Below are 27,233 nucleotides of genomic sequence, written 5' to 3'. Positions count from 1 at the left end.
AGGCAGGCGGATCTCTGTGAGTTCAAGGCCAGCCTGGTCTACAGAGTGAGTTCCAGGAAAGGCAAAGCTACGCAGAGAAAAACCCTGTCTCGAAAAAAAAAAAAAATAGTGAGGGAAGAACCTTTGCACTTCTGCCAGGCTAAGTGTCTACATGTTAACAAATCTTCACAAACCTCTCCACTCGACAATTCACCTCTGCTGATCCATGTCTTCTCATCCTTGGACATTGCTCCCACAGCTCCTATCTGGAGGGCAATTTATTGTTCCTCTCCTGGGCCTGAGGCAGGCTAGTGGAACTTTTTTTTTTTTTTTGGTTTTTCGAGACAGGGTTTCTCTGTGTAACAGTCCTGGCTGTCCTGGAACTCACTATGCAGACCAGGCTGGCCTTGAACTCACTGAGATCAGCCTGCTTCTGCCTCCCAAGTGCTGGGATTAAAGACGGGCGCCACCACCGGCGGCTGCCAGTGGAACTTTCACTTGCTCTCTTTATTGGCAGGATACCCTCAACAAACCAGAAGCCTTGGAGGTTGTGGACCCAGTGAGGCTGTGCTCCCTGTCCCAAGTTGTCCTTGAGCTGGCCTGGGCTGGGCTCCATCTGGGGCAGGGAACAGTCTGGGTGGGAAGACATAAGGATGTCACATGCTAGGAGGTGCTGCTTTGGAGCCGAATGGTTGTGTGAGCACCAAGAAAATGGCTTCTCAGAGGCCCTCTACACTGGGCCTGCACTCAGGCATCAGCATGCACTGAGTGCACACATCTAGGTGCACATCAGCACTGGCTTCATAGGAGGCCACTTTTGGTACCAAAATGACTGAGAGAAATAGAGGGCTGGAGAGATAGCCCAGTGAGTGGTTAAGAGTGTGTATTGCTCTTACAAAGCACCCAAGTTGGTCAGCTCACAGCTGCCTTTAACTCCAGCTCCAGAGGACCATGTCTTTGGTGTCTGAGGAAACCTGCACATACTTATCCACCCACCCACCTACATATAATTAAAAATAATAGAAAGTTGGGTATAGTAGCCTGTAATCCAGCACTTGGGAAGCAGAGGCAGATTTCTGAGTTTGAGGCCTGCCTGGTCTACACAGTGAGTACCAGGGATACACAGTGAGACTATCTCAAAAAATAAATCTAAATAAAGGTAGTAGCAGCGGAGATATCAGAAAGGAGATGCTGAGGAAACATATACCCACACCCCTTCTTTCTCTAGCTCAAGCACCAGGGGCCTGGAGATGCATGGAGGTGGTATGCTTGCTACTCTCAGCCTGCTGGCACCTAGACCTGCCATCACTGAGCTCTGGCTATAGGCCAGGGCTGCCTTATTTCTAGGGTGTCTTTAGCCTTCTGCCCAGATAGCACCACTCAACTGGCTGTTAGACTGCCAAGGTCAGTAATTCTGCCTCTCTGTTTGGAGGCTTGGCTTGTACATAAAGCTAGAGGACTTGGTCCTACCACATTGAGTATCCATCACATGTCAGACACACCTGTTGTGCCCGAGCTGACACCCTGGAGTCTCCTGAGCTTATGTTGGGGAGAATATAGAGGCTGTGGTTCACTCACATGTCTGCAAATGGCCAGCCAGGCTTTTACCTTAGTCTGTCCCTTAGTGGGAGAACAGGTGATCTGGCTTCCAAATGCAGAATCAACAGCAAGTACTCAAGAGGCCCCTCAGCCTTGGGCCTATAAGGTAGCATGGCTCTAGAGAGGCCCCAGTGGTGTACTTTGCTCTGAAGCCTTCTTAGAAGGGCAATTGAGAATCGCTCACCTATGGTTCCTGGTAACAAAAGGCCTCCAGTGGCTCAAGTGAACCTTGGGCAGGTCCCAGCTTCCCCTTTCCAAAGGTCGAAAGATACTCTTGACATGAGTAGACAGACACCAGACAGTTATTTCAAAAAAAGTCTTTTAATTGTTCAAAATAGCACAAAACAACATCGCACTATGGTAATATTGAGTCACAGGGTTACTCTACAATAGATGAACGGGGTAGTACTGTTCTCAGAAGAGAAATCAAAGGGTGCTTGGGAGAAGGGATAGGGAAAACAAAGGGACCAGGCGAGTGGGCTCCAACTTGACTAAACATGACAGTTTTCCACAGAGAAATATGATACAATACACTAGAGGCTCCAGGGGGTATGGGCCTGAGCAGCTGAACACATTGGCTGTCCATTTTTAAATCCTTCAGTAACTTTCTTGCAAGTATTACTCACCGCCTAAAACTTGGGTCCCGGAGAGAAAAATCCAGAGCTTGGGGACAATGCTATGAAATTAATTACTGAGTTTGTGTCATGTACCTACTCCCAACCTCTGTGGGATATATAGCATACCCCACACACTTGGGGCTGCCTTCAAGGTGTCCAGGTCCCACCTGTTCCCTGCCCCTGCTGTTTTGTTCAGGGTCAGTCCTCTGCAAGTGATGCTAATGAAGATGTAGAAGCCCAAGCCTCTACATGTTAAGTGCTAACCCACAGGGAATAAAGGTCAATGTCTCACACTGTTCCAAAAGCAGGTAGGGGCTAGCAACAGGAAATTAGGCAGTGTCTATCAGGTCCTACCCAGGACACTCTCTCTCCTGCCCTAGCTGCTCTCTCAGCTTTTTCCCCAGAAAGATCCTTGCCAATGATTAGCCAAGAGGGGGGAAAATGGAAGAAAAAAAAAATACGATACACATTCTGTACACAGCTAACAAAAAGGGATAAACCCCCACACGCTAAGGCTAAAATTACAATAAAAATGTTATACTTCATTAATTTCAACTTAAAAAATACAACAAATGCAGCAGTTGGTGATGTGTCCCCCAGGCTCAAGCAAGGTGGGCCAAAGCCAGGATCACTGGGGGCCACTCTGTGCCCAATAGGATTTCACAGCCACTGCTCAGACCACCCAAGGCTCCTTTTCCCTCATCTTTTTTGTAAAGAGGAAGGGAGAGGTGTTAAGTGGTAGCACAAAGGCCTCTGAGATGTGTTCTGCTTCTGGTGGGTTTGCTGGACAAGACAGATTCTACGAAGCCTGAATAAGGGATGGGACGTGGCTGGAAATAAAAGGTGGCTGGAAACAAAACAAAAATAGAACCAGACAGACACCCAGGATGGGGTACCTGCTGGGGAAAGCCTCTGAAAGAACTCGGGGGATACTCCTCCCCACTCCAGCCCTTGGCTGCCTCTCAGGCCAAGGGTGATGAACTACAAACAAGTGCAGGCTTAAGTGTGGGTGCTATCTCCTTTGTTTTTTAGTTTTTATTTCTCTTCCCAAAGTCTCTGAACTGTCCAGTTGTACTCAGCTCAGGGAGGTCACCAGGTAGGGAAAAGAAAGGAGCACAACTTGTGCTCATTTGTTTACTCGCCGGTCTTTCCAATCTGCCTTCTGCTTCCTCCCAACAGCAATGGTAAAGTGTGCTTTCTTTATTGTAAAAACAGAGGGAAAGGGGGAGACTGAATGGTAGCCAGGTCCTGGTGAGGGTGAAGTGCAAAGGCTGGGTAGGCAGGGTGGGAGGGTGGGCCCTATAGGGCGTTCCTGAAGCAGAGGGGTCTGGAGGATCCAGATGCTGGCCAGCTTCCTCACTGACCATCAGCCTTAGACTTCTTTGGAGCAGATTTCCTTATGTAAGAAAGAGAGGAGGAACAGTTACAGAGGATCCCAAGAGCATCACAAAAACACTGACTCAGGACCCTATGTAAATATAGTTCCAAGCAGCTGATGAGAGGTGAGGCCTATTTCAACTCTAAGTAGCCCCCAGAAGATTCCTGAAAGAGACTCTCTGCTTACATTTCTGGAGACGACATGGGCCTCTTGCTGGCTGGCTTGGTGCCCGAGTTGTCTTTACTGGTTTCTGAAAGGAATGGGATAGATGGTGAGCAACCCAACAAAAGGCAGGGAACACTTGGGTTTACCCTACTTGTCATGGTCCTGATTGCCCATGTCATCCTTCAGGTCTCTGATCTTGGCAGGATAGGAGTCAGGAATCCTTTTGGCCCAGCTCCTGCCCTCAATGCCCCCGAGACAGATGCTTCCTAGAAGCTGGCCTCAGCTTAGGCTCCCCATCTTAATGGCCCTGAGATATGCTGTTCTTGGGCCTAACAGCTTTTGCTTTCTTTAGACCTCTAACCTTTCTTACTTTTAGACACCCCAGGGTATCTTCTATGCACCCAAGAGCACGAGAGGCTCCTCTCTCTATAGCATCCTACACCCGTATATCCCAATCTGAAGCCCTCCTAGTCTACCTAGGTTAGGTATCTCTGCTCTCCCGTGCCTTCCCTAAAAATTGCCCCAAGAGGCTTATGAATACTTACTTACCTTGCAACCACCTCACTTGTGTAGCAGGGCCATAGCCCTTTTCATTGCGGGCAGCAATGCGGAAGATGATGGCAGGCTTGGTGGTGTAGTCAATGTGGGCATTGGAGAGGCTGGAGGACTGCACGAGGCAGGAAGGGCTAGGCCCACAGTACACTCGCATGAAGGCTAGCTGGGCTGGGGTGGAGCTCTTGGGCTCACCACCAGCCTGTGAGCTCTGGATGGCCAGGTACACAGAATACTCGATGATCTTGCCGGAGGTCACAGATGGTGGCTCCCAGGTGAGGTGAGCACCATCTGGGCTCTAGAACCCAGGACATAAAGTCAACCCTTGTCTTCTTCAGCCACTGTGGATTCAGCCCACCCTGCCTGTGCCCAGAGCAAGAAGGCTAGAAGTTTCTAAGGACTGCTAATTACCCCCATAAACAATCTCCCCCAACACAACAGATAATCCAAGGGCTGGTGAGATGGCTCAGCAGTATGGTAAAGGTGCCTGCTGACTGAGTTGATCTCCCCTTCCCACATGACCTCCTTTGACCTTCACATGAGCAACACACACACACACACACACACACAAATAAATAAAAATTAATACAAAATTAACCAAAACAACCCAGATAGTCCACACCAAATTTCAAAGGACTGTAAGAGAGCCTTTTAACACCCCCAACTCATTACCTAACTCATAACTTGTCACTTAGCTTCTTGGTGCCTCAGTTTCTGCATTTGAGAATAGGACTAACAGAACCCAGACCCCCTTGGGATTTTCAGGATTAGACAAAAGATTTATCAGTGAAGAACCTGGCACATCACCTCTGTCTACTAAGGGTGAGTGTGGCTACTTTGCCCTTATCTGGTACACTCTCGGTCCAGCCACCCCCTGGGGCTCTGTTCATATGTACCTCCTTAGAGCAGAGACAGCAGACCAATAGGGAACAGAAAGGCAGCCCATAGAAAAGACTCACCTTGCTGATTTTAATGGCACAAGGAGCCCCTGGGAAACCAGGCAAACAGGTCTTAAAGGCTGAGATCTCACTAAAGGGCCCCCGGCCACAAGCATTGATTCCAGCAACACGAAATTTATAGGCAGTGCCTGGCTGTAGCTCCTGCTTCTTCAGCTGGTTATAGTCTGGGACCATGCCTGAGTCATCCTAGGGCAAGAAGTGGAATACCAAGGAGGAAGAAGAAAATGGCACAAGGCCTACAGTCAAAAAGAATGCTATAGAAACTAGGGGCAGTTCAGGGCTATAGTGCTTGTCTAGAATGGCCAACGTCCTAGGGGGACCATGGAACCCAGACTTCTGTTCAGTGATGGCTGTCCCTATAGCAAGGCCCTAGGGACATGGTGAGGTTCACTTGGTGCTATCAGGAAAGAATCAAGTTTTTACTTTCTTACTCTCTGAGAAGAAGGTCTCCATCTGGCTGTCCTCTCATTTCTTAATTGTTCAAAAGTGGCACAAAGGTGGGATTCTCCTGTGAGCCCCCTTGCAAAGTTGTAAAGCTAAGTTTATTTCTATGATAGTTGTCTCACAGGCAGGGCAGGATCCACCCCATCACCCAAAGGTGCCAATTACTGGGTATACTTACATCTGACTGAACAGCATCATCTGGTGGCAGAAAATAGTGTGTCACCATTACACTGGTACCCTTAATGACCCCCACATCAAACCACTGGTTCTCCTTTTTCACAGGGGCTTTGCTGGGTGGGGGTGGCAAGTCTGGTTTCTGGAGAACAGAAATGAGATGACATCAAGTCCTTGGGGCCCAAAAGCAGTGCTGTTCCTATCCCCTGGGGCCCACTGCACTGGACTCACCACACCCAGGGACTCGATGCCATTGGCCACTTCAGTTAGGGTAGCTGCAGCCTGCATCTTTGCTGGGCTGGCTACAACAACAGGCTGGGGAGCCACAAATGTGTTGGATGGAGCCAGGCCTGGGAAGAAACAAAGTTATCAGTCGGGAGACAGTTCTGTGTTGAGCCAGAACCTCCTGGAACCTCCATGCCACCCTTGCCACAGTGTCCATCTCCCACCAGTTCAACTCTATTAACAATTTACCCCTGCCAAAAAGCAGCCCAGCTTACTCTCAGTGGCTGTTGAGGGTAGCAAGGCCACAGTGCTAGGGACGGCACTAGCTAGCTCGTTGAGGCAGTTGCTCTCGATGGATGGATCATTGAGACTGTCAGCTGGGGCCAGAGCCTCAGTAGGGAGGTGGTGCTGCTGCTGGGCTTGAGCTTGAGCCTCCTGGAGCTGCTGCTGCTGTTGCACCAGGGCTGCAAGCTCCTGCTGTGTCAGCACAATGGGTATGGTGGTGGCCTGACCTTCTTGGCCCTCAGCTGAAAGGTGACCCAGCTCTGCTTGTGTCACTGCTGCTGCTGCTTCAGATGTATCCATGGGTTCCCCAGTGCCTGCTCCAGGACCAAAAAAACCCTACTATTCAAAAGAATACTAATGTGCCTGGCCCAACAGACAGCAATGGTGTTCCTGAGATCTTGTTTTCCTTAGCTTTTATCCTGCTCACACTTTACTATACCCTCACCACTGGGCCCTGTGTCTCCTTTCTAGGACCACCTGTCCTACACAGGCCTCCCTTGAGGCACTCTATGTACTCTCATAGGAAGCATGTCTTCTCATCTCAAGTTGTCCCCATATAGTGCCTTAGCCCTCCCTATTAGGCTGTCACTCATCCCAAGGGGCCTATCCCTCAAAGCTCTCAGTTGATACTTACCCATGACAGCTTGCTGTGCAGCCTGGAGCACAGCCTGGATGGCCAAGGCTTGAGCTTCTTCAGTAGCTGCAGCTTGGGCAGCTGCTTCAGCAGCAGCAGTCACAGCTAGCTCCTCTGGGGTGAGCCCTGTTACCATAAGGGTGGTGGTGCCTGCCTGGGCCTCAGCCATCAGTTCTTGGGGAAGTGATAACTGGTCTACTTCAGACTGTGAAGGTGGAGGTGGCTGGACCACCACAGTGGCCACAACAGCAGAGCTGGCAGGCTCCTGGACTGAAGATGGGTCCCCAGTGCTGCTCAGATCCACGGCGGCCTGGAGTTCAGGGGTCTGGGAGGCTGACAGGACCTCAGCGGACTCCCCCATCAGAGGGGTAGAGGCAGACTGAAGGAGTTGCCGTGGTGGCAGCTGCTGGCGAGGCCCTGGTGAGACCTGGAGTTCCTCTGGGGGCTGCAGGATGTCAACAGCAGAGAAGGGCATGTCAGAAGTTTCTGTGTTGGCTATGGTCACTGTTATCGTGGCTGGGATGGGGACTTCGGAAGTCAGAGCCCCTGGGGTAGTCTCAGTCAGTGATGAGATGTTCTAGAAAGGGAGAGAAGCCCCCGTCAGAGGGAGAGGGGAGGAGACGGAGGCTAGTACTAGGTAGTGGGGATGGAAAACAAGATGACCTTTATTTTTTCCTGTAGGCCTATGGTATCAACCATGACAGGCTGGCTACCTTTAACCCCATGCTAAATGTAGATGGGGAAGGTGGGTAAAAGAGCAGCTTGAAGGGTGTCAAGTTTCAACTCATGCTCAGAGAGGTTTCACTGTAGAGACAAATTATGGAAAACAGCCAAGATGGAAACCAGCATCAGAGACAAAGTACCCAGATACCAAGACTGCCCTTTTATGGTCTGGAAGAACCAAGGAGCAATGCCATGTCTGGTATAATAGCGCCATCTGGTGTCCATCTCTGGAACAGCACAAATAAAAGGCATAGTGGGCAAAAGACCACAGAAGGGACCCTTTGGGAAGCTTACCGGCACAGAGGGACCTGGGACTGGTGTAGACTGTGTCACAGTGGTCACTGCTCGTGGCAGTGTGGAGGACACTGTTGTTGTGATACCACTGGCGCTGGTGATGTTTGTGCTGTCACCTTGGGTGCTCACCACCTCTCCCTGGTCACTGGCAGCTGGTGGAGGGTCTGTGGGTGTCAAAGGGGGGACCAGTTGACTTCCACTTGCTTTTACCACCACAGGTTTCCTAGAAATTGCCACCCCCCACTATAGCTAATATAGCCAGAATATCTGTACCCTACTATATTAGGCACTTTTCACTCACCTTGGTTTGAGCTCATGTTAGAGGTGACAGTGGTAGCTGTGTGTGTGGTGCCTGTCTCGTGGGTCTCGCAAGGAGGGTTGGAGCACACCCTCTGTGTTGAGAAAGAAGCCAGCAATGTGGCACCAGCCTGGGAGGTGACGGTGGGCACTGCTACAACCTCTAAGCCAGACTCCAGGGTTCCATGAGCAGGAGTAGCATCAGGAAGCAGGGCATCCACACTGACTGACATAGTGGTGCCAGTGGAAGTTGTCTGGTGTGTCTCACAGGGACGGCCACCGGCAGGCTGTTGTCCACCCTCAGGCTGGCCTGCACTTCCATTTGATGTGGCAGTAGTGGCTGTGTGTGTGGTTCCAGTCTCATGAGTCTCACAAGGCGGGTTGGAGCATACCCTCTGGGCACTGCCCGCATTGGAGGTAGTGGCAGTGTTGGTGGTGCCCGTCTCATGGGTCTCACACGGTGGGTTGGAGCAGACTTGGGTCACGGTAGCTGAAGGGCACAATAGTGCCTCTAGGGCTGTCATAGTCATGGTGCTGCTGGGAGAGCTTGCCTGGAGGCTCTCATATGTAGATGTGGGGACCACCCGAGTTGCACCAAGCTCCCCAGCACCCATAATCGAGAGGGCTGTGGTTGGGGTATTGGTTGTATAAGTATGATATGTCTCCAGCTGGTGCCCTGTGGGCATGTCCTTGTTGCTAGGGCCACTTGGCCCAACTCTAACATTTGGAAGGGCTAGCTGCACAAAGGCAGGGCTGTGGCTCCCAGCCTCCAGTGCTACACTTGGCCTGAGCAGTGGGCTAGCTGGGCATGGAGCTCCGGTGGCCTGCACAGTCATGGTGGTGCTGGTCATGTTGGTCTGCTGTGTTTGGCACTGAGGCTTCATAGTACTCTGGGCTCTCTCCAATGCCCCAGGAGCCACAGTGATCCGCACTACAGTGGGGGTGCTAGAGGCATGACGAGTGTCTCGCTGCTGCCCAGTGCCAATGCTGGACATTGCTGTAGTAGCAGTGCTGGTGGTACCTGTCTCATGAGTCTCACAAGGGGGGTTTGAGCAGCCATGCTGACCAGCCATGTTGGATGTGGCTGTTGTGGCAGTGTTGGTGGTGCCTGTCTCATGGGTCTCACAGGGGGGGTTTGAACAGACACGGACCACATTACCATTCTGTTGTCCCACAGCTGAGGACACAAGAGAAGCAGCTGCCTCCTGTCTGTCACAAACAAACTGCACCTGGGTAGGCTGAGGATGTCCCCCAAGGTTAGCCACAACAGTGGTGGTGGCTGTGTTGGTGGTGCCTGTTTCATGGGTTTCACAGGGTGGGTTGGAGCACACCAGTGTCACAGTGCCAGGCTGTACATCACCCTGGCCCGAGTCAGCGATGGTGACTGTTGCTGTGGGCTGCTCTGTAGTAGGTGAGGCCAAAATGGACACAGGAAGGTCATGTACAGGCTGGGCCTCAACCCCACTGGGTGCTGTGATCAGAGTAACCTGGGTAGGCTGGGAGACAGGCTGGGGGACACAGTAGAACAGAGGAGTTAGTGTCTGAACTATGTGATTTCTCATTTGACTCTCCTACTAGTCTATGCTTGTCCATTCTGGCTGGGACCACCAACTCTGCTAACTAGCCCAGGCAAATCTAAGACTCACTTGCCCCATGATCTCAAAACAATGACTTATTCAGACTAAGATGGAGGGGCCATGAGGCAGAGCTGGGGCAGGAGAGGGGGCTGGCCTATTTGCTGATACAAAGGCCAGCATTAGATCTCTTACCAGTTCTTGTCTAGTTTGAGAGAAAAAAAAAAAAACATGTCAGGAGGACAAATACTATATGCACACACAATACATTATGAGATCCTACTGTCTGCAAACGAAATAGCTCAAATAAGATATGTCACTGGAAAAGACTAAAACAGAGATCACACACACCACGTGTGGAAAAACTCACAGCTGCACAGGGCTGCAGAACAGCACCTGGAAAGGGGCGAAAAGACGAAGTGCCTCCTACTTTGATGTGGGAGTACTGCTGTATGGTGGTACATCGTTGGAACTCACTTACCTGCATTGTGATTGTGGGTGTAGTAAGCCCACCAGCAGCTGTCAGTGTGGTCTGTGCAGCTGATACTGTGATGGCAGTAGGGTTGATCACCTGGCTTGAGAGAGTGGCAATGGTGCCCAAGGTGGTGATAGGTGTGGCCAGGGAGGCACTGGTGCTATGGGCCCCAGCTCCTGCAAGGCTAGTAGAGACAGTGCCTGTCACTGTGCCTAGGGTTGTGACACCTAACAGGAGGAAGAGGCAGAAGTAGAATGAAGCTTATTGCTATCACTTTCTATATAGTAGCATGTCTCTGGAAAGGGCTGGGGAATGGGAGCTTTGCCACCAAGGACAGAAGGCTCTGGAGAGAGCACCTGTCATCCTCCCCCAGCCAGACTAGAGGTTATGTCCAGAAGAAGACTGGAGGGAGAGCCCAGTCACTGCCAAGGACCTGGCCTGTGGGCTACACACCTGTGGTGCCCTTCACAACCAATGTGGTGACAGCTGGCTTGACAGCGGAGACGGTGACAGGGGTGACCAGGCGAACGCCGCCCATGGGCACTGTGCGGAGGATGGTGCCTGGCTGTCCAGGGGCCCCCTTTAGCACCACCTGGAACACCAGAGCAAAGTGCCACCAATGTCACTTTCAGGCTGACTGGACTATGCTGCCCCTCTCAGGCCTGTTAGGAGGACACATGTGGTCTGCACTAGAATGAGGTGAAAAGGAGCCTCTTGTGCCTCACCTGGGTCACTCCTTGCTGTCCATGGCCAGTAGCAATCTTGGGGACAGCAGTGATGATTTTGGCAGGTGCTCCTGTTCCAGAAGTCATCACCTTGGTGGTGATAATTGTGATGGGGGACTTAATGCCAGGACTGCTGGTAACACCTGCATTGGGGAAGGGTCCAGAGAAAATAAGCTCTGTGAAAGCTTCCTATCTTCTTCCTGAATTACACTCACCAGCAAGGGCCTTTTGAAAGCTGTATGTTTACCTGTGGCGCCTGCCTGGGTGATAATGGCTGACATGGGAATGGTCTTGATAATGGTAGTCGTGCCAGGTTTGGTGGTGCTGGGAGAGACACTACTGATGCCCAGGATCGTAGGCTTGGTCCCTGCTCCACTAGCCTGTGTGGTGGTGATGATGGTTGTGGGCTTGCCATCTGCTGATGTTACCAGCTTCAGGATAGTCCCCGCTGGCAGAGGCCCTTTGGTCTGAAAGGGAAAAGCTGTGAGTGAACAGGAACTACTGCCAAAAAGCAACAATAGGTGTAGCTACTCTAACTCAGAATATTCTGATTATTGTGGGTGCTATGGTATCAGCAGGCCTTTGAGCTACTTGTGCTTATGGGACCTTCTGTCCTTATTTCTCAGTGCCCATTCATCCCTATAGGCCTGGAGTTTAGGGATGACTTCTGGGGAGACAGTGAGAGCTCACCTGGATGATCTGAGTCACAGGGCCTGTAGAGGCTTGGCCTGTGACTGCTGAAGTCTGAACTGGTTTGGTCTGGACCACTGACATCACTTTTCCCAGATTGGAAATCTAAAAAGGAAAGAATGGAGCAGGAGTGATCTGGAACCAAACAAGGGCATGGCCTGGGCTAGGACTATACTGGAGTTAGCCCATGACAGTAAGTCACCAGTGGCATTCACCATAGCCTGGCAGCTGTCACACACAGCCAGATGGTGCCTGTCACTCACCAGAGCACTGCCTCCTGGGACAGAGATGGGGCTCTTCACTAGGGTGATGGTTTTGGTGACTCCGCCTACCACTGTGGTCACCACCTGGGCTTGCTGGGCCACTGTCACAGTGCCCGATTTGTGTACCGTGATGATAGGACGGGTAGACGTGTTGGCAGCAGAGGACACAGATGTCCCCACTTGGGCAGCTGCAGTCTTTAGCATGCGAGTGGCTGGGTTGCTCACCTGGAGAAGCAGAGATAAATGATGAGAATAGTGGCAACATAATGGCTCTATCTCTGATGACCACCTGTCCACCTAACTTGGTTGGCTGAGCACCAAAAGAGCAGCCTGAACTCCCCACCGGTCTAACCCAAGGCTGCACACGATTAAAGTAACTACATATTCCATAGCCCATGCCAGTACCAATTATAAACCAATGGCCTGAAGGGTTGGTCCAAAGCCTGGAACACATGGCCACTGCTTGTTCGATCACAGTGACCAGAAGTCACCAGCCCCAGGGCTACAGGCTCAGAACCAGACCCAGAAGATAAATGCTCACCATGACAGGGGAGGAGGCCACCTTCACAGTGGCTGGAAGAGTGGTTGTGCCAGGTGTCACAGCCACTGTCTTGACAATGGTGGTGCCTGCTGGGACACTCAGCACTGTGGGTGCTGAGGAAGGAGGGATTTTCTGTGTGGCAGCGGCAGCAGCAGCCAATGCAGCCATTCCACTCATCTGCGGGTTGCTGCCAATCACCTGTGGTAGGCACAAAGCATGTGAGCTACAAGGGTTCTGTCTGACCTGCCTCCCAAACTCCATGACCCTTTCAGAATCTGTGGGGGAGGGGAGCCTCAGTAGCATCCCTTGGTTTTTCCTAATGTTGGATCCTCTCTCCTAGTGCAAACAACAAGTAGGCAGGTGCTTGCCAAGTGCCTTTTTTTTTTTTTTTTTTTTTGGAGAAAGGGTTTCATTGTAGCTCAGACTATTCTCAAACTCATGAAGATGACCTTCAACTTCTGATCTTACTTCCACCTCTCAAATGTTGGGATTACTGATATGTAATACCACATACTTGGCTTATGCAGTGTGACGAACTGAATCTAGAGCTTCGTGCATGCTAGGCAAGCACTCCACTAATTGAGCTATACCCCTACAGCCCCAGAGAAGATTTTTAATCAAACAGTATAGTCAAGCTAGCCCTGGGGCACAATGCTTGTAGTACCAGCTACTCAGGAAGCTGAAGCCGAAAGATCACAGCTCACAGCAGTCAGTATTTGAAATACTTCCCTAACAGGGTTCTGTCCCCAGTACTGCAGAGATAAAGAAACAGACCAGAGCCAAAACTGTAGATGTATTTCAGTACAAGAACATGTGCTGAGCACACAGGCAGTAATGAGTTTCACATACAACACCCATCAATACTACCACTGCTGCTGCCGGGTGTGATGGTTCATATGCTTATAACTCCAACACTTGGAAGGCTGAGGCATGATAATCTCTCTAAGTGGTAGATAGCCTGGGCTACAGAATTACTCTGTCAAAACCCAAAATGAAACAAATACAACCCTTGAGTTAGATACAGCTCATTCTTATAGGCCTGGGTCAAACCCAGCTAAACAGATTTTCCCCTTGGCCTTCCAAATCAGGAAGTTCACACTGAAAATGCCCCCAAGGAATACATGGAGCATTAGGCCCCCTTGAGGCATTATTTTCAATGCAACAGCACCTTACAAACAACAAAGGCATATGATGTCCAGTGTGGGAGATGGTGGACTTCATGCATGCTAGTCAAGCATTCTATCAACTAAGTTACATCCCCAATCCCAGAGCAGTTATATTTTTTTAAAGATCACACAAGAACTCTGTTTATGCTATTGGGTTACCACAAAACCCCACTCAGTAACAGATCCTCACCGCCCCCTGGGCACTCTGTGTGGGTACAACCATTCGCACACTAGCAGGCAGAGAGGTCACAGTGACAGGGGCTTTTCCAGACTGGCTGGCAGGTCTCATGGTGACCAGTGGGGTTCCTGTTGTAGCCTGAGGACCAGTCACTTTGAGAACAGCAGGAACACCTGATAAGAAAAGAAGGTTGATCATCAGGAGGTCCTCTTCCACAGTTATCCTGCCACTCTGCCAAGTTTAAGGCAGACTTGAGCTACTTACTCCTTGACCTGCCTATTCTTTATGTGTGGCTCTTCTATGTCCTCAACACAGTCCCTGCCAGCAAGAGCGCGCACTCTTATCCTCTAATCCTCAATAAGCCTGAAGCTAAAATCTACCAATCAACAAAGCAGCAGCTACGACTCAAGAAATGATTGTCTCCAGTGACTAGGCCCTACTCCAAATACCTTTAGTCCTTGTGGCTTACCTTGAGTCCTGGCTGCAGTGGGCACAGAAATGGAGCTGCCTGGCACTGTCGGCAAGACCTGGATTGTGGTAGTGCTTGGGGGAGCAGTGGCAGCCTGGGGCACAAGTGTGATGCCTACTTGGGTCAGTGGCTGCACAGCAGGTGCAGCTGCTGCAGGCGCAGGGCTCTTGGGAGGGTTGGCAGGCACAGATGGGACTGGATTGGGAGTGGGGGAGGTAGCCGTAGCAGCCGTGGCAGGAATGTCATATTTCTGGAGCTGCAGAAGGTAACTGTCGGCTGTTGCCACTGCACCCCAGCTAACCTCCAGTGAATTGGTGTTGGCTCGTACTAGTTGTACTCGGGCTGGGGGTGGTGGCTTTTCTGTAATACAACAATACAACTGTTAAAATAGGGAGTGAAGAGGCCTCAGCATGTGGAACTACCAGTGGCCTAGCACTTACCTGTCTCCAGATACCACAGGTCCTTGCAGCAGACCTGGTTGTTCCAGGCTTTGCGGTAGCCATCACGGCCACTCCAAATATACAAGCGAGTATTGATGGCAACAGCACAGTGACCAGCTCGAGCTCGAGGAATGTTGTCTTCCAGTGTATCCATTAGGATGGTTTCCCAGGCCATGGTATCTAGAGGTACACAAGTGTTGGAGGTCACACAAGACAAAAACCAACCAACCAACCAACCAACCACCCCCCCAAGCCCCCATACAAATGTCCCCACCCCTAATTCCCAAGTTTTTCTCTATTCTTCTTTCACTGTTGGGGATGGTAAAGTTATTGGAGTAACAAATTAAAAGTAAACAAAAATAAGGCAAAAACAACATAAAAATTATGGTGGGAAAATTAGGAGGCAGAGGTAGATGGATCTCTGAGTTCAAGGCCAGCCTGGTCTACAGAGTGAGTTCCCAGGACAGCCAGGGCTACAAAGAGAAACCCTGATTTGAGAGAAGAAAAAAAAAAAAAAAAAAAGAAGGAAGCAAGGAAAAAATTAAGCCATAAACTTGGGAAGTATTCTGAAGATATAGCCAAAGGTTTAACTCCTTGCACATAAAGTAATACAATCCTAAGAAAGAGGAAAAGAGAAACAATATATGGAAAAATGAAGTAAAGATCTTAAGAAAATGCATGCATCGTCAGTCAAAATAAGAGCAACTCAAATTTTTTGTTTTTGTTTTTGATATGGGGGTTTCACTATGAAAGACGGGACTAGTCTCAAACTCAAGAGATCCATCTACCTCTGCCTCATGAGTGCTAGGATTAAAGTCATACGCCATAGTAAAAAAAATGTGATACTCATCGTGCAGGGATATGAAATGATCGCCAAGATATAGTAAGGGAAAAGGGCCACTTGGCCCTGTGTATGGCAGGCTAAGGTCCTAGAGCTACTGCCTGTATAGAAGAGTCCCTGCAATGGGGTATCAGAAACATATCCTCTTCACTGTATGTGCTTTTGCACTTGTGGATGTCAGGCACATATGAAGAATCTATCCAAACTAAAAGGAGTGCTGCCTGAGAGTTCTCTACCTATCGGATACTTCTGGGTGAATTCTAGAAAGATCCATGAGCCCAGGTTTGCTCCTATACACTGTAAAAATCTCCCAGTACCACTCCCAAACCACCCCACACCACCCCTGGCCACTCTAAGCCAGAGGAGGCCATACCCAGGTTGAGACAAGCCAGCGTGTTGGTACACTTCCACTCCTTCTCGTGTGTGGCCACTTTGACATCGTCCATGACAAGAGGCACCCAGCCACCAAATACATACATTCTGGGAGGGTGAAGGAAAAGCAAGAGAGTTTTGAAGAAGAAGTACCAAGCTAGAGGCTACCTCTTTTACCCAGAAAGTTCTGAATATGCTCAGTTCTCTAGAAGGTCCCAGGAGTCCCTGAAGATTCATGAAGCAATTTAATATTGCACTGCCTACCTAATGGTTCAACTCTTACGAAGAACTATCATTTATATAGCAGGAGAGTATTGTTTGGCTTATCTAAGGTGTACCTGAATCTCTATGGACCCTAGACCTTGGCATTCACAATGCTATTTGTGTGAGGAGCTACAGCAGTCTTACTGGCCAAGAAATGGTCTCAGGTTGAGTTACATGCAGTTCTTTCCACCCTAAATCTGCCTTCTCTATGTTATAATAAGGTGGGTATGGGGCAGCCAAACGTCAGACCTGCCAGAAAGAAGTCTCCTTGGGATTGAAGGACAGTTGACAAAACTGACTTGAGAACTCTTCAGGCGCCAGGGGCAGCTCAGGTCAGGGAAGAGCAGAGCAGATACTTACTTGTTTCCTATAGTGGTTGCAGAATGGAGGCTTCGAGGAAGGGGTGCCACCCCGCTAAGGCTGGGCTTATTCCATGTCAGTGTCTCTGCAGAGATGGAGAGAAAGGGATTACCTATGCTGGATCAAACACCATAGTTCAGGACTTGGGCCAAATGGAGCCTAAGCCAATGTAAAAACTGCATTCCTGTTGCCCTAAATCCCTCAGCAGGCCCTCCAATTTATTGCCCTAACAGATAGGTTTCAGCATTTCTAAAGCTGTTTGTATGATTTGGGCAAGGTTTCTTCCCAAATGTACTGGGCACCTGCTATAAGGCAGTAGAGCTCTCAGGGATGGCACAGGGGTGTCAAGCTCACCCTAGCTTCTCCTTTACACTTCTACTCCCTGCAGAACACATTTACCCCCAGGCCATTTTAGTAGTGGACAGGACCACACTTTAGAAAACATCGCTACTCAAGTTTTGCTTATGTTCAAATACTTGGGTGCTCTGATCCACGGGGCAATATAACCAAGATCTACGCCCCCGCCCCCCAATCCATCAACCACTTCACAGACAAAGTAAAAGGTATAATTAATTGGTCTATGGGTAAAATTGGTCAATTTTACTGTGTTAGACATATCACAATACACCAATCCACAAAGAGACTGTCCACTGAAGAGTTAGTAGGGACTCTGCCCAATTTGAGAGAATTCCATTCTAAAATGATTGTACTCTCTCCCTATTCTCCAGACAAGCCCAACTGAGCCTTACTGTTTCCTATCCACTGACAAGGTCAAGAAGGACACTAGCTCCCCATGAGCCCCACCTCACCAGTCACTCAAGGCCAGCTACCCAGAAAACTAGCTTTATTCTGAAGCTACTGGAACTGTAGCAGCTTCTTACCGATGTCTAGAGTCCAAAGGTCCCCTAGCCTGCAGCCACTCATCCCTCCATAGATCACCAGCTTGGATTTCTTGTTATCTTTTTCAGTGTAGACCACGGCAGTATGTGACTCCCGAGGTGGAGGCAGGACTCCGTAAGTGATGGGGATGTCCCAAGCTACCACTCCAGAGCCTGGCCGTAGTTCGAGGATATATAAGTCATTCAGGTACCTGAGGAAGATAATTTATAGCAAGCCTTGAGCATACGCACCACAGGCTTTACTGGGTGTCTCAGAAAGCAGTAGATTCGTTAGAACATAAGAGCAAAGGCCAGGACCAGGCGTGGTAGTGGTGCACGCCTTTAATCCCAGTACCCAGGAGGCAGAGGCAGAGGCAGGTGGAACTCTGTTGAGTTTGAAGCCAGCCTGGTCTACAAAGTGAGTTCCAGGACAGCCAGAGCTGTTACACAGAGAAACCCAGTCTTGAAAAACAAAACAAAACAAACAAATGGAGCAAAGACCATGGAATCTTTGTTCCTGAAGAGGGGACTGACTGCCAGAAGCTTACCAGGTAAGTACAATTGGAGCAACGGAAGGGGTGTATGTGTGAAGCTATGATGGCAGCCTTAAGTTCAGACTCAGTGGCAGGTCCCTTCAGGATGTATACAATGTCAGACATTATACCTGGGCCTCTCTAGAGCAAGAGGCCTTAGTCAAGCTTAGAACTACCTCCAGACAGTAAGGCCTTTGGCTAAAGGCCTTAGAAAATGCCCATACAGGAAATGTATAAGCAGCAAAAGCTGCAAAGGAAGCAACCAGGTCTAATTTGGTCTGAGGGATAGGGACTAGTCTAAGGTAAAGCAGACTTCTACCTCTTGCCCAGCTTTCTCCTATAAGACCTACCCAGGGGTTCAGATTCAACGCTGGGAACTTCTTAAAAGGGCACTGAATGCATTCTCTCATTGACAACCCAGCAAAGGAGAGAAACATGGCTCTGTACCTGGAGCAAGTAGACCCACCCTGGTGGTATTCTCTAAAAAAAAGGACAAAGTCTCACCTCGGAATGTTGTTCTTGGGGTCCTCACTATCATTGGCCAGACCCCCAAAAAGGTAGCATTTGTTGCCCACAAGGGAGAAGCTGTGTCCAAGTCGAGGACACGGAGGAGGTCCATTTTTGGGCGTCTTTGCTTTCAGTCTCTTCCATTCCCAGCGACTGGCCTGCAAAATCAAGACTTAAGAGAATGACTACCAAGATGAGAAGGCCACTGGTAGGGGGCCTAGGGCAATTTGTGGCATAAGGAGAAGGTGGTCTTGAGTGAGGGAGCATATTGCTGGAACATGCAAGTCCTAAGGAATTTGGTCCTGTTCTCTCCTCTGATACTGTTCAAGATGATAACAGCCTTGGCAGACTCTTAACTGATCCCTTCCACTGCCTCTCCTGTCTTAACCCTCAAACACTATAAGGAACACTATGGAGAGTTCCATGTGGGCTGAGGCGGTGTATTAACCCAGGCCCAAAGGGGCTCTATGTTATTACCTGAAGTTCATAGAGGTCGTTGCTGTATTTTCCATACTCCACCATCCCACCAAACACCAGTAGACGAGTACCATCACACACAAAGCCATAGGCTGCACACCCTGGAGGGATATCCCCTCTCACAGCTGGGATAAACCACTGGTTGGTTGCTGAAGAACAAAAGGAAACAGTAGTCAAAACATTCAGGAGCTTCTTAGAACCTGAGCCCTTTTCTGCTTCTTCTTATTCTTTAAGTCTTATACTCTCCAACTCCTAGTCTTCAAATGTAACCAAGAGAGGAGAGGCTAGGCCAGTTTACTGTCCCTTAAGAATACCATCACCCCAAATCTCTAGTCACTCTAGCCAAGCCATCTGCAGAGCCCTGGCTTTCAAATTGCTGCACCACTGCCTGCTTCTCATCAAGGTCACCTCAGAAGACAGTTAAGTCACCAAAGATAATTCATCAGCCTCTGGGAATCTAGTAGTCGTTGACTTCCTTCCCCTACTGCTCACATGATTATCACAAACTTCTATACCCCAAATGCCCTCTAGGGCTTATGTTCTCCTCTTCAGAGCCCATTGCTGCAGTTTTAGGTGGTCCTAGAAACATCAACTGTTACAGGCTGATGCCTTCCCTCCAAGTAGGCAGTTAACAGGGAACAGAGGTCATAGCTTACTGGCTCAGAAGAGCATGAGGCAAGAATCAGTCTCTGCTAACCTCCTAGGCCTAGCTATCTCTGCTTTGACTTCTCTACTGGCTTGTGTCCTAAGTGATGGTCCACAGGTTCCATGGCAGTGCCCCCCCCCCATGCCCGCACAAGTCCAGAATATTCTCAAGCCTGAGGTGGCAACTGCCGTAGAGTTTCTGTGACAGAAATTTCTCAGGAGCCCCTCATACTTCTAGCAGGGGGTGAGGTGGGGAAGTCACCAAGAAAGGGCACCTCCTTGCTCCCTTAGGATGATACAAGATGATGGTTAAGCCTTCAGCTGGGACAGAGCCTTCCCTAGCTTGCCTGGCAGTTTGTTCTTTCACCTAGGCTCCTGTGTTCTTCACATCAGCAGTGGCAAGGTTTCTGGGAATGTTACAGGCAAGTATGTTTTTCTGCCATGTCATATATTTAAAGGATAAGCCACTTTCTCTCCAAAATCTCCAAGACTGGGGCCCAGAGGCAGACCTGCCACATGTACATGTCAGTCAGGTGAGATCTGAGAGGGCTGTAGCTGCTGTAGGGAAGGACTTCAAAGTCAAGACCAGTCTCCCTCCTGGGAGCTGATGGGAGGTCAGGTTATGTTTTGGAGGAAGTGACACAGGAGGCATTTGTGGACCAGTCTAGACTGTTCATCTGCTTCTTAGCCATACTGTTCACACAGGGAGGCAGGCATACTACTACAAGTTAAGAAATAGATGTTCGATTTGGAGACCAATGTCTGAGAAAAAGAGGGAAAATGCTTGTTTTGCTTCCCCAGCCTTTATTCAGATGTATTTGAGATCCCCCCCCCCCCGCCATTTATAAATTCCTGTGTTCTCAATTCTAAGGCTCTATAAGCAACAATTGCACCCTGCTTTGCCTTAGGGGGGAAAGTCTTCCCAGGTGCCCCCAGCACAGCTATTGGACTCCTCGGGGGTTTAGGTGAGTCACTGAAATAGGTTGCCTAGGCCCCATCCTCTCTGCCATTTTCCTGTTGGAGTGATGAACTGCTTGTGCACATGCATTCATGTGTCCACACACCCAAATGTTGGCTCTTGACCTCATTTCTCATTCCTAGTGCAAACACGAACCAAGAAATGTAGGAGTTTTCAATACTGAGGCAAATCAACCTTACATAAGTTGAAAGAGATGGTGTTAAACAATCTGTGGAAGGAGTTTTTCATCCAAGTTACAAAGGTAAAGCCAACAGGAACCTCTGAGGAAGAACCAATCCAGCTCTCAGTTAAAGAAAAGAGCCCAGAGCATGCCTGTAATTCCAGCACTTCAAAGACAGAAGTAGGAGGATCAGTCAGGGTTAGCCTGGGCTATAAGAGATCTTGTCTCAAAACAAAAACAGTCACAAACAAAAGACTCCAGAGCCCAAGAAAGGAAACTCACCTGAAGTCAGAGTAAAACCCAACAGGGGCATGAACCTGATTCACTGTCTATCTCATGTCTCTCACTTTGCTGAGAACCCTTGTGTTGACAGCATATAGGTAGTGAGTCATGAGACAAGGCTTAGGTGAAAGCTAAATGGCAAACGGGATTGACTTACAGCTTTCCCATCATGCTGATTCACTGACCCAGCTGGCCAGGCAGATGTTAGCTAGGATGTTCCTGGCCTCCCAGATCATCAGCTTCTCCTATGAGACCTAAGAGGTACTAATTTGGTTCTAGAATGTTTCTTCTGGCAAGAAGCCCTTCCCAACTCCCACCAGGAGTATATCAGGGAGCAAAGTTCCTGGTATGAAGATTAACATCACCTCTCCTTATCTCTTCTACGAATCCTTGTTTTAGAGTGCAAATATGTGAATTCCTCTCTCCATCTTACAAATCTAACAGCTGTTCTCCCTTGCCCTCAAACACCCAGTGGGGTATCATGTAACCTAATCCCTGGGTCCCTCATTCTTGATATGCCCTGGCATGTCCCTGGCTATTTCCTAATCAGAAAAACTAACAGGCCAATCAGGAAGTGAGCCTGCTAAGAAGTAAAGAGGGCCTGAAAAAGATGGGAGAACAGAAATGATACCCATCTGACTTAGTGAAATTTAGGTATAGGGACAGAGGAAAAGGGGTATGTTTCTAAGATGATGGTTTTCAGACTATGAACTGAATTAAGAAATAAGTGGTACAGCCGGGTGGTGGTGGTGCACATGTTTAATCCCAGCACTCAGGAGGCAGAGGCTGCTGTATCTCTGTAAGTTTGAGGCCAGCCTGGTCTACAGAGCAAGTCACAGGACAGCTAGGATGGTTACACAGAGAAACCTTATCTTGAAAACACACACACACGAGAAAAGAAATAAGTGGTACAGCAGTCCCCATAAAGGTTCACACTCTGGCCCACTTCTACCAATAGCTAGTGCAGTGTCCCTGGATTTGACACTTCCCCTCTTGGATTCCAATTTCCTTATGTGTAGGAAGTCCCTTTAAATATTTTCTTTTTTCTTTCTTTCTTTCTTTTTTTCTTTTTTTTTTCCGAGACACGGTTTCTCTGTGTAGCTTTGTGCCTTTCCTGGAGCTCACTTGGTAGCCCAGGCTGGCCTCAAACTCACAGAGATCCACCTGCCTCTGCCTCCCAAGTGCTGGGATTAAAGGCGTGCGCCACCACCGCCCGGAAAATATTTTCTACCACCAACTCTCAAGAGTCTATTGTAGGACTGGAGATGTGGCTCAGGGGTATAGCACTTGCTCAAAGCAATGTTCCACACCCAACCTTGGGGGGTTGTGGGGGGAAGGTTGGTGACATCCAATATCCAATGAGGCAAAAGCAGCCTGGGAGAGGGAACAATCACACACACCCAGCTTCAGCACAACACAATCCACCCCAGACTCTGGATCCTTGAGCTTGAGGCCTCTTGAATAATCTGAATTGCCTCATGGAAATAAAATTTCTCCATGGACAATTGCAACCATAAGACCTATCAAAAGACAGTAAAGGGGCTCTCAGACCGTGGTGACTGCCACTAAATGGGGAAACCCATGCATGTGTGCACTCTCTAGAACACACAAACCCGATTATTCCACTGGGTAACCCCTGGGTGAATTATACTCCATCCCCCACAAACTGAAGAGTTGAACAAGACAGCCAACTACACATACACCATGGAAAAGAGAAATGTTTCCAGATCAGCCTATTCTATAAAGGGGTAAAGACCAATCCCACAAAAGCAAAGGGATACAGGCAGAGGCATGAACACATTATGAACTCAGGCTTCTTTGGAAACAAAACCACGGTAAGAAGAGGCATCTGTTGGGAGGGATGAGCAGCAAGGGCAGCATCAGGACTGCTAGAACTTGGGAGCTTGCCAAATACATGACACACCCAGAGCCCATCAAAACAAGGGGTACACCTTTTAAGGTGAAGAACAGGGTAACAGGGCCAGCTAGATGCTTTCTCAAGTCACCTAAAAATGATCAGGACAATTTGAAAACTGTTACTCTTGGAGGATTTCAGGCCTTTGCTGTAAGCTGACTTGTAGAAGGCTGGTTACCTACACAACCTCTTTGCAAAATGATAACAAATTAATACCAAAGTAGTCAATTGGTTTCAATAAACTAATGAATATGTAGAGATCCCAGGAAGCCATGACAGAGGCCTGCAGTGGACTTTGGTGCTGACTGTAATTAGGCCCCTGTCCTACTTTCTAAAATTGTATTTTCCTGCCAGAAAGTCTGCTCCAGGCCTTAGTAGAAGAAAGGCGTTCCAGGGTAGGGAGAAGGTGCTGCTGCTCCTGTAGAGGGCATCTCTAAAAACAGCTCCACAAGTTGCATCCCTGCCCTTGTCCTTACCTTACTGGGCTAATTCTTGCTACCACAGCTGTCTGGGCTGGCACAAACATCACCAATCCCGCCCCCCCTTTCTGAGGGGGCCCTGAGAAAAGCCCTGCTCCCTAGAGGCAACAGGTGCTGAGAGGCAAGGAACTCAGAGCGTCATGAACCACTCACCCATCAACTTGGAAGGGGGAATAATTCAGAGGTGCTGAGGCAGGCCTGCACACACAGCCTGGTGGGGGAGGTGCTGGGGAGCTGTGAGAAGTCTGGCTTCAACCCCCACTCCATGAACTACCTCAGACCACGATCTCCTGCCTGCTTCCTACCTTATCAGGCCAAGGAGGCAAGGGGGTAGGGGTGGGTTGTCAATAGAATGGCCTTGCTGCACACTTGGTCCCGCCCTCACATGAAGAAAAGGTGCCTGGGATGGTAGGGGCCCAGAAAAGATGAAGGTATATGGAAGAGGGAGGCTAAAGAGCTGACAAGGGAGGAAGCATTGCAGGCTGCACCTCCTGCAAAAGAGGGAAGCTTCCATTCTACCACAGGCAAGGGGGGCTGGCTCTGTCTGGCTACACTAGTATTCCAGGCTCTCACCTAGACACAACTGGTACATATTTCCGGCCTTAGCAAGTCCCAGTTCTCTCCCTTAGGGCAAGGCAAAGGTCTTAGAGGCCTTTGGGCAGTCAACCGACAACTAAGGACAATCCCATGTACTAGATGTGCAGAAAGTACTGCCACAGGGGAAGGATTCGACAAAGCTTTCTGCCCTAGAGGCAGAGCAAGGGAAACAAGCAAGGAACAACATGTGGCTTCCATAAGGGAGGGGGCAGAGGCCAGCCTGCAGATCAGCCATACCTGTAGACAGAGAGGCTCCTCCCAATTTGCAAAGGTTTTGGGGAGGGAGGTATTAGAAAGGACTGGTTAACCCCTTCAACCTCACAGGAAAGGAGGCACTGAGCTCTCCGGCCTGCTATCGCGGAGGGGGGGCGTTTAGAAGAACCTCAGCTGTTAAGGCACAGGAAAAGAAACAGTTTGAAGGGAAAAAAAAAACCACAAAAATCCACAACTCGTACAAGTAAATACCTCCAACTGTGTGTGGGGGGGTGGGGGTGGGGTGGGGAGGAGACAGCATAGCCATCCTGCCGTCGGCACTTGCCACAGGGTCGCATTAAACTATTAAAAGTCTGCCCCTTAAGGGTGCTTCCCTCTTTCTGGGTGCATAGAACGGATCTGTGATGTAGAAATTGTCTTTTCTCCTGAACGAGCATGGGCGCTGGAGATGAGGACGAGCGCAGGATGGGGGAGGATTCCGCCTGCGCCAAAAGAACACATCCGCTGCCGCGCCAGCCCCAGCCCGCCGGGTAACGGTGTACGTCTGAAGTCACCATCACAGGCGACATCCCCTCCCCCTCACAAGTCAGACTAGAGGGTTTCTCTAAGTACCAAATGCAATCTTTAAACAGAGGAGAGTCCGGGGGTGTAGAACGGGGGTTGAAAAACCAGGGAAAAGCAAAGATGGCAAGCAGAGCAAAGAAGGAGGAAAGGACAGCAGGGGAATGAGAGAGGGAAGGAAAGAGGGGAGAAGATTGCGACGAGTGAAGGAGAGTGAGAGGAGATGAGAAGGCTTTGAGAACCCAGCGGGCTTACACTCACCAGTGTTGTACACGTGTAGTTCGTCCACTATCCCTTCGTTGCCGCCGCCAAACACCACTATGAGCTCCTTGATAGCCACGGCACGGTGGCCGTGGCGGGGTCGGGGCACGGGACCCGACCAACCCACCACTCGCTTCCAGCGGGGCTGCAGAAGCACCGCTGGCAAGCTGGCAGGAGACACAGCCGAAGCCATAGTTCCGGTTAAGAATGCAGTGGGAAGAAGTCACTGAGCGGGAGGGAGACCCTTAATTCTTCACACACCCCTTTTCGTCTAAGGTAGCTCTCACGGAGAAGCGGCTCCTTACACAGCGGTGGACGACTCCATGGAGGCCGCCATCTTAACTATCCTCCTTCCCTTTGGCTCTTCCCCCCTTCTCACTCGGCTCGTCTCCTTTAAAGCTTCTCAAAACTGCAGAGGACTTACTCCCGAGAAGCTGGAGGCCACTGAGCACTGCCGCTCTAACTATTTGCCCGGGTGCTCCCGCTTAGAACCTCGGGCAGGAGGCTCTGGGAGCCGCCATCTTGAGACGCCTCTCTCTCCTCCCTTCCTCAGTCGTAGCCCTCCCCCGCCGGAAATGGCGGAGCCCCGGCCCGGTTCCCACACCCCCCAGTCCTCAGCACTGGCTGGCTTCCGGGGCGGGTGGAAAAGAGCCACAAATGCCGCGGTTGTCTAAACCCCGTCGGCAGTCAGACCACAATTGTGGAAGCCGCCATCTTGAGACCGTCCTGCTTCACCGCCCAGTACTTAGTACAGCAGCCGATCGCAAAACAACCCCAACGTTCCTTAAAAAGGCGCGTCAGAGCCTGGCAAAACCGGCTTGAACTGTTGGGGGCCCCGCGCCGTACAGCTCGTGAGGTTTCGCACCTCTCCCTTGAGTCCGCCTCTGCTGTTCAGGCTGTGCCTGCCGCTCTGGGAGCCGCCATCTTGAGACTAGCTTCCCCTTCCCCCTACTCTCTTCTTCCTGGACAGTTCTTCCACAGCAAACCAAAAGCAAGGCAGCGTCCAATCCTCGCTTCCTTTCTTATGACTTTCCCACAGGAGCTGCTCGAAAGAGCAGGAGTTAGGCCCTGAAGTGACAACTGTACGGCAGAAGAAGCGGTAACGGCAGGGCGCTCATGCCTCCTCCCTGGGAGCCGCCATCTTGTGTGAAGAAGTAACAACTAAACATGGCGGCGGTCGGGCGAGGGGGCGGAGTCAGGAGACGTCACCGCTCTCTCACGTCTTCATCTCTGGGCTCAAGCGTCTTAAATGACTCAAGGCTCATAAAGAATTAAAGCTTCTTAAAAGTGCAATATGCTGTCTGGTTGCGGGCGAGTTGGCGATGCTGCGCAGTAGTCTAGAGAAACAGCAGAACTCGGGTCAGGTGCAGTAGCGCCCCGCCCTGCGTCCCCCCTTAGCTCTCCTCCACGCCTCCTCCCTGGGAGCCGCCATCTTGCCACTTCCCCACGCCGGCTGTCTGCAGGCGTCAATAGCGACTTTCAGCACAAAACAAAGATGGCCGCAGCACCCGGGAATGCCCGGATGAAAATGTAACTCTCCCTAGACTCGCTTGGCCACGCCCCCCTGGGAACGGTCTCCCGGGTCGCTGAAGGGACTGAAACCCGAGAAACAGCCTTAAACTAGCTGTGGAGATAGGGCACATGGTGGTTAAGGGTGGTAGAGAGGACACACTGCGATTGCACCCCTGGGTGAGAAGCGGCTGTTTTCCCGCCCCGAATACTCAGCAGACAGCCAGAGCCCCGCCACAGTGGGGAGCTGGAGGCGGGGCGAAGTCGAAGGTGACGCCATGAGCACACAGGGGCGGAGCTACTGCCCGCTCCCAGGCCCGCCAGCACCACCCCGGGGCGCTGCCGCCTCCGCCGGGCCTCCGAACGAGCCCAGGTGCGTGCTCCAATTCGCAACGCGCCAGGCCACCCTCCCACACCGGCCCAACGGCACAGCACCGGAGTCAAGCCAGCGCGGGTGCAGCGCGCCACTCGCGTCACTTCGCGTCATCTGCCCCGCCTGCTTCCCAGGGCTCCTCGCCCCGCCCTTGCGCAGGCGTATAGCAGCTTTACGGGTC

At 50.3% G+C, this 27,233-nt stretch overlaps 1 protein-coding gene across 4 annotated transcripts; it reads right to left on the bottom strand.

Annotated features, from left to right (window-relative positions):
- Positions 1-1,880: 1,880 nt before the first annotated feature.
- Positions 1,881-26,676, bottom strand: Hcfc1 (host cell factor C1). 4 transcript variants are annotated; one of them, XM_015986085.3, is made up of 26 exons: positions 25,171-26,676; positions 19,079-19,227; positions 18,599-18,759; positions 17,565-17,773; positions 16,684-16,768; positions 16,061-16,167; positions 14,847-15,026; positions 14,407-14,766; positions 13,950-14,110; positions 12,594-12,791; positions 12,053-12,277; positions 11,790-11,894; positions 11,347-11,566; positions 11,100-11,242; positions 10,828-10,966; positions 10,381-10,601; positions 8,330-9,833; positions 8,029-8,192; positions 7,012-7,588; positions 6,368-6,694; positions 6,099-6,217; positions 5,872-6,009; positions 5,250-5,435; positions 4,288-4,588; positions 3,760-3,823; positions 1,881-3,591 (listed from the first exon to the last, which is right to left on the bottom strand). In XM_015986085.3, the coding sequence occupies exons 1-26, from the start codon at positions 25,361-25,363 to the stop codon at positions 3,552-3,554; spliced, it is 6,276 nt and encodes a 2,091-aa protein (XP_015841571.1). In that variant the 5' UTR covers positions 25,364-26,676; the 3' UTR covers positions 1,881-3,551. The 4 variants fall into 4 exon arrangements, with proteins under 4 accessions (XP_015841571.1, XP_015841572.1, XP_015841573.1 ...); XM_015986086.3 differs by having other exon boundaries at positions 6,368-6,691; XM_015986087.3 differs by having other exon boundaries at positions 7,012-7,456.
- Positions 26,677-27,233: the final 557 nt, after the last annotated feature.

This window comes from Peromyscus maniculatus, chromosome X, assembly GCF_049852395.1.
Source record: "Peromyscus maniculatus bairdii isolate BWxNUB_F1_BW_parent chromosome X, HU_Pman_BW_mat_3.1, whole genome shotgun sequence".
NCBI classification, from domain to species: domain Eukaryota; kingdom Metazoa; phylum Chordata; class Mammalia; order Rodentia; family Cricetidae; genus Peromyscus; species Peromyscus maniculatus.
The sequence above is the reverse complement of the archived record's forward strand: the minus strand, read 5'-3'. Positions and strand labels throughout refer to the sequence as shown.

What these genes read in the sequence shown, in the direction of transcription:
- Hcfc1 (XM_015986085.3), bottom strand. Translation starts at nt 25,363, where the DNA reads ATGGCTTCGGCTGTGTCTCCTGCCAGCTTGCCAGCGGTGCTTCTGCAG. An exon ending in CACCCAGGCAGGCGCCACAG is followed by an intron (nt 11,243 to 11,346) that starts GTAAACATACAG and finishes TCCCCAATGCAG; the next exon opens with GTGTTACCAGCAGTCCTGGC. An exon ending in CCCATGTCGTCTCCAGAAAT is followed by an intron (nt 3,592 to 3,759) that starts GTAAGCAGAGAG and finishes TTCTTACATAAG; the next exon opens with GAAATCTGCTCCAAAGAAGT.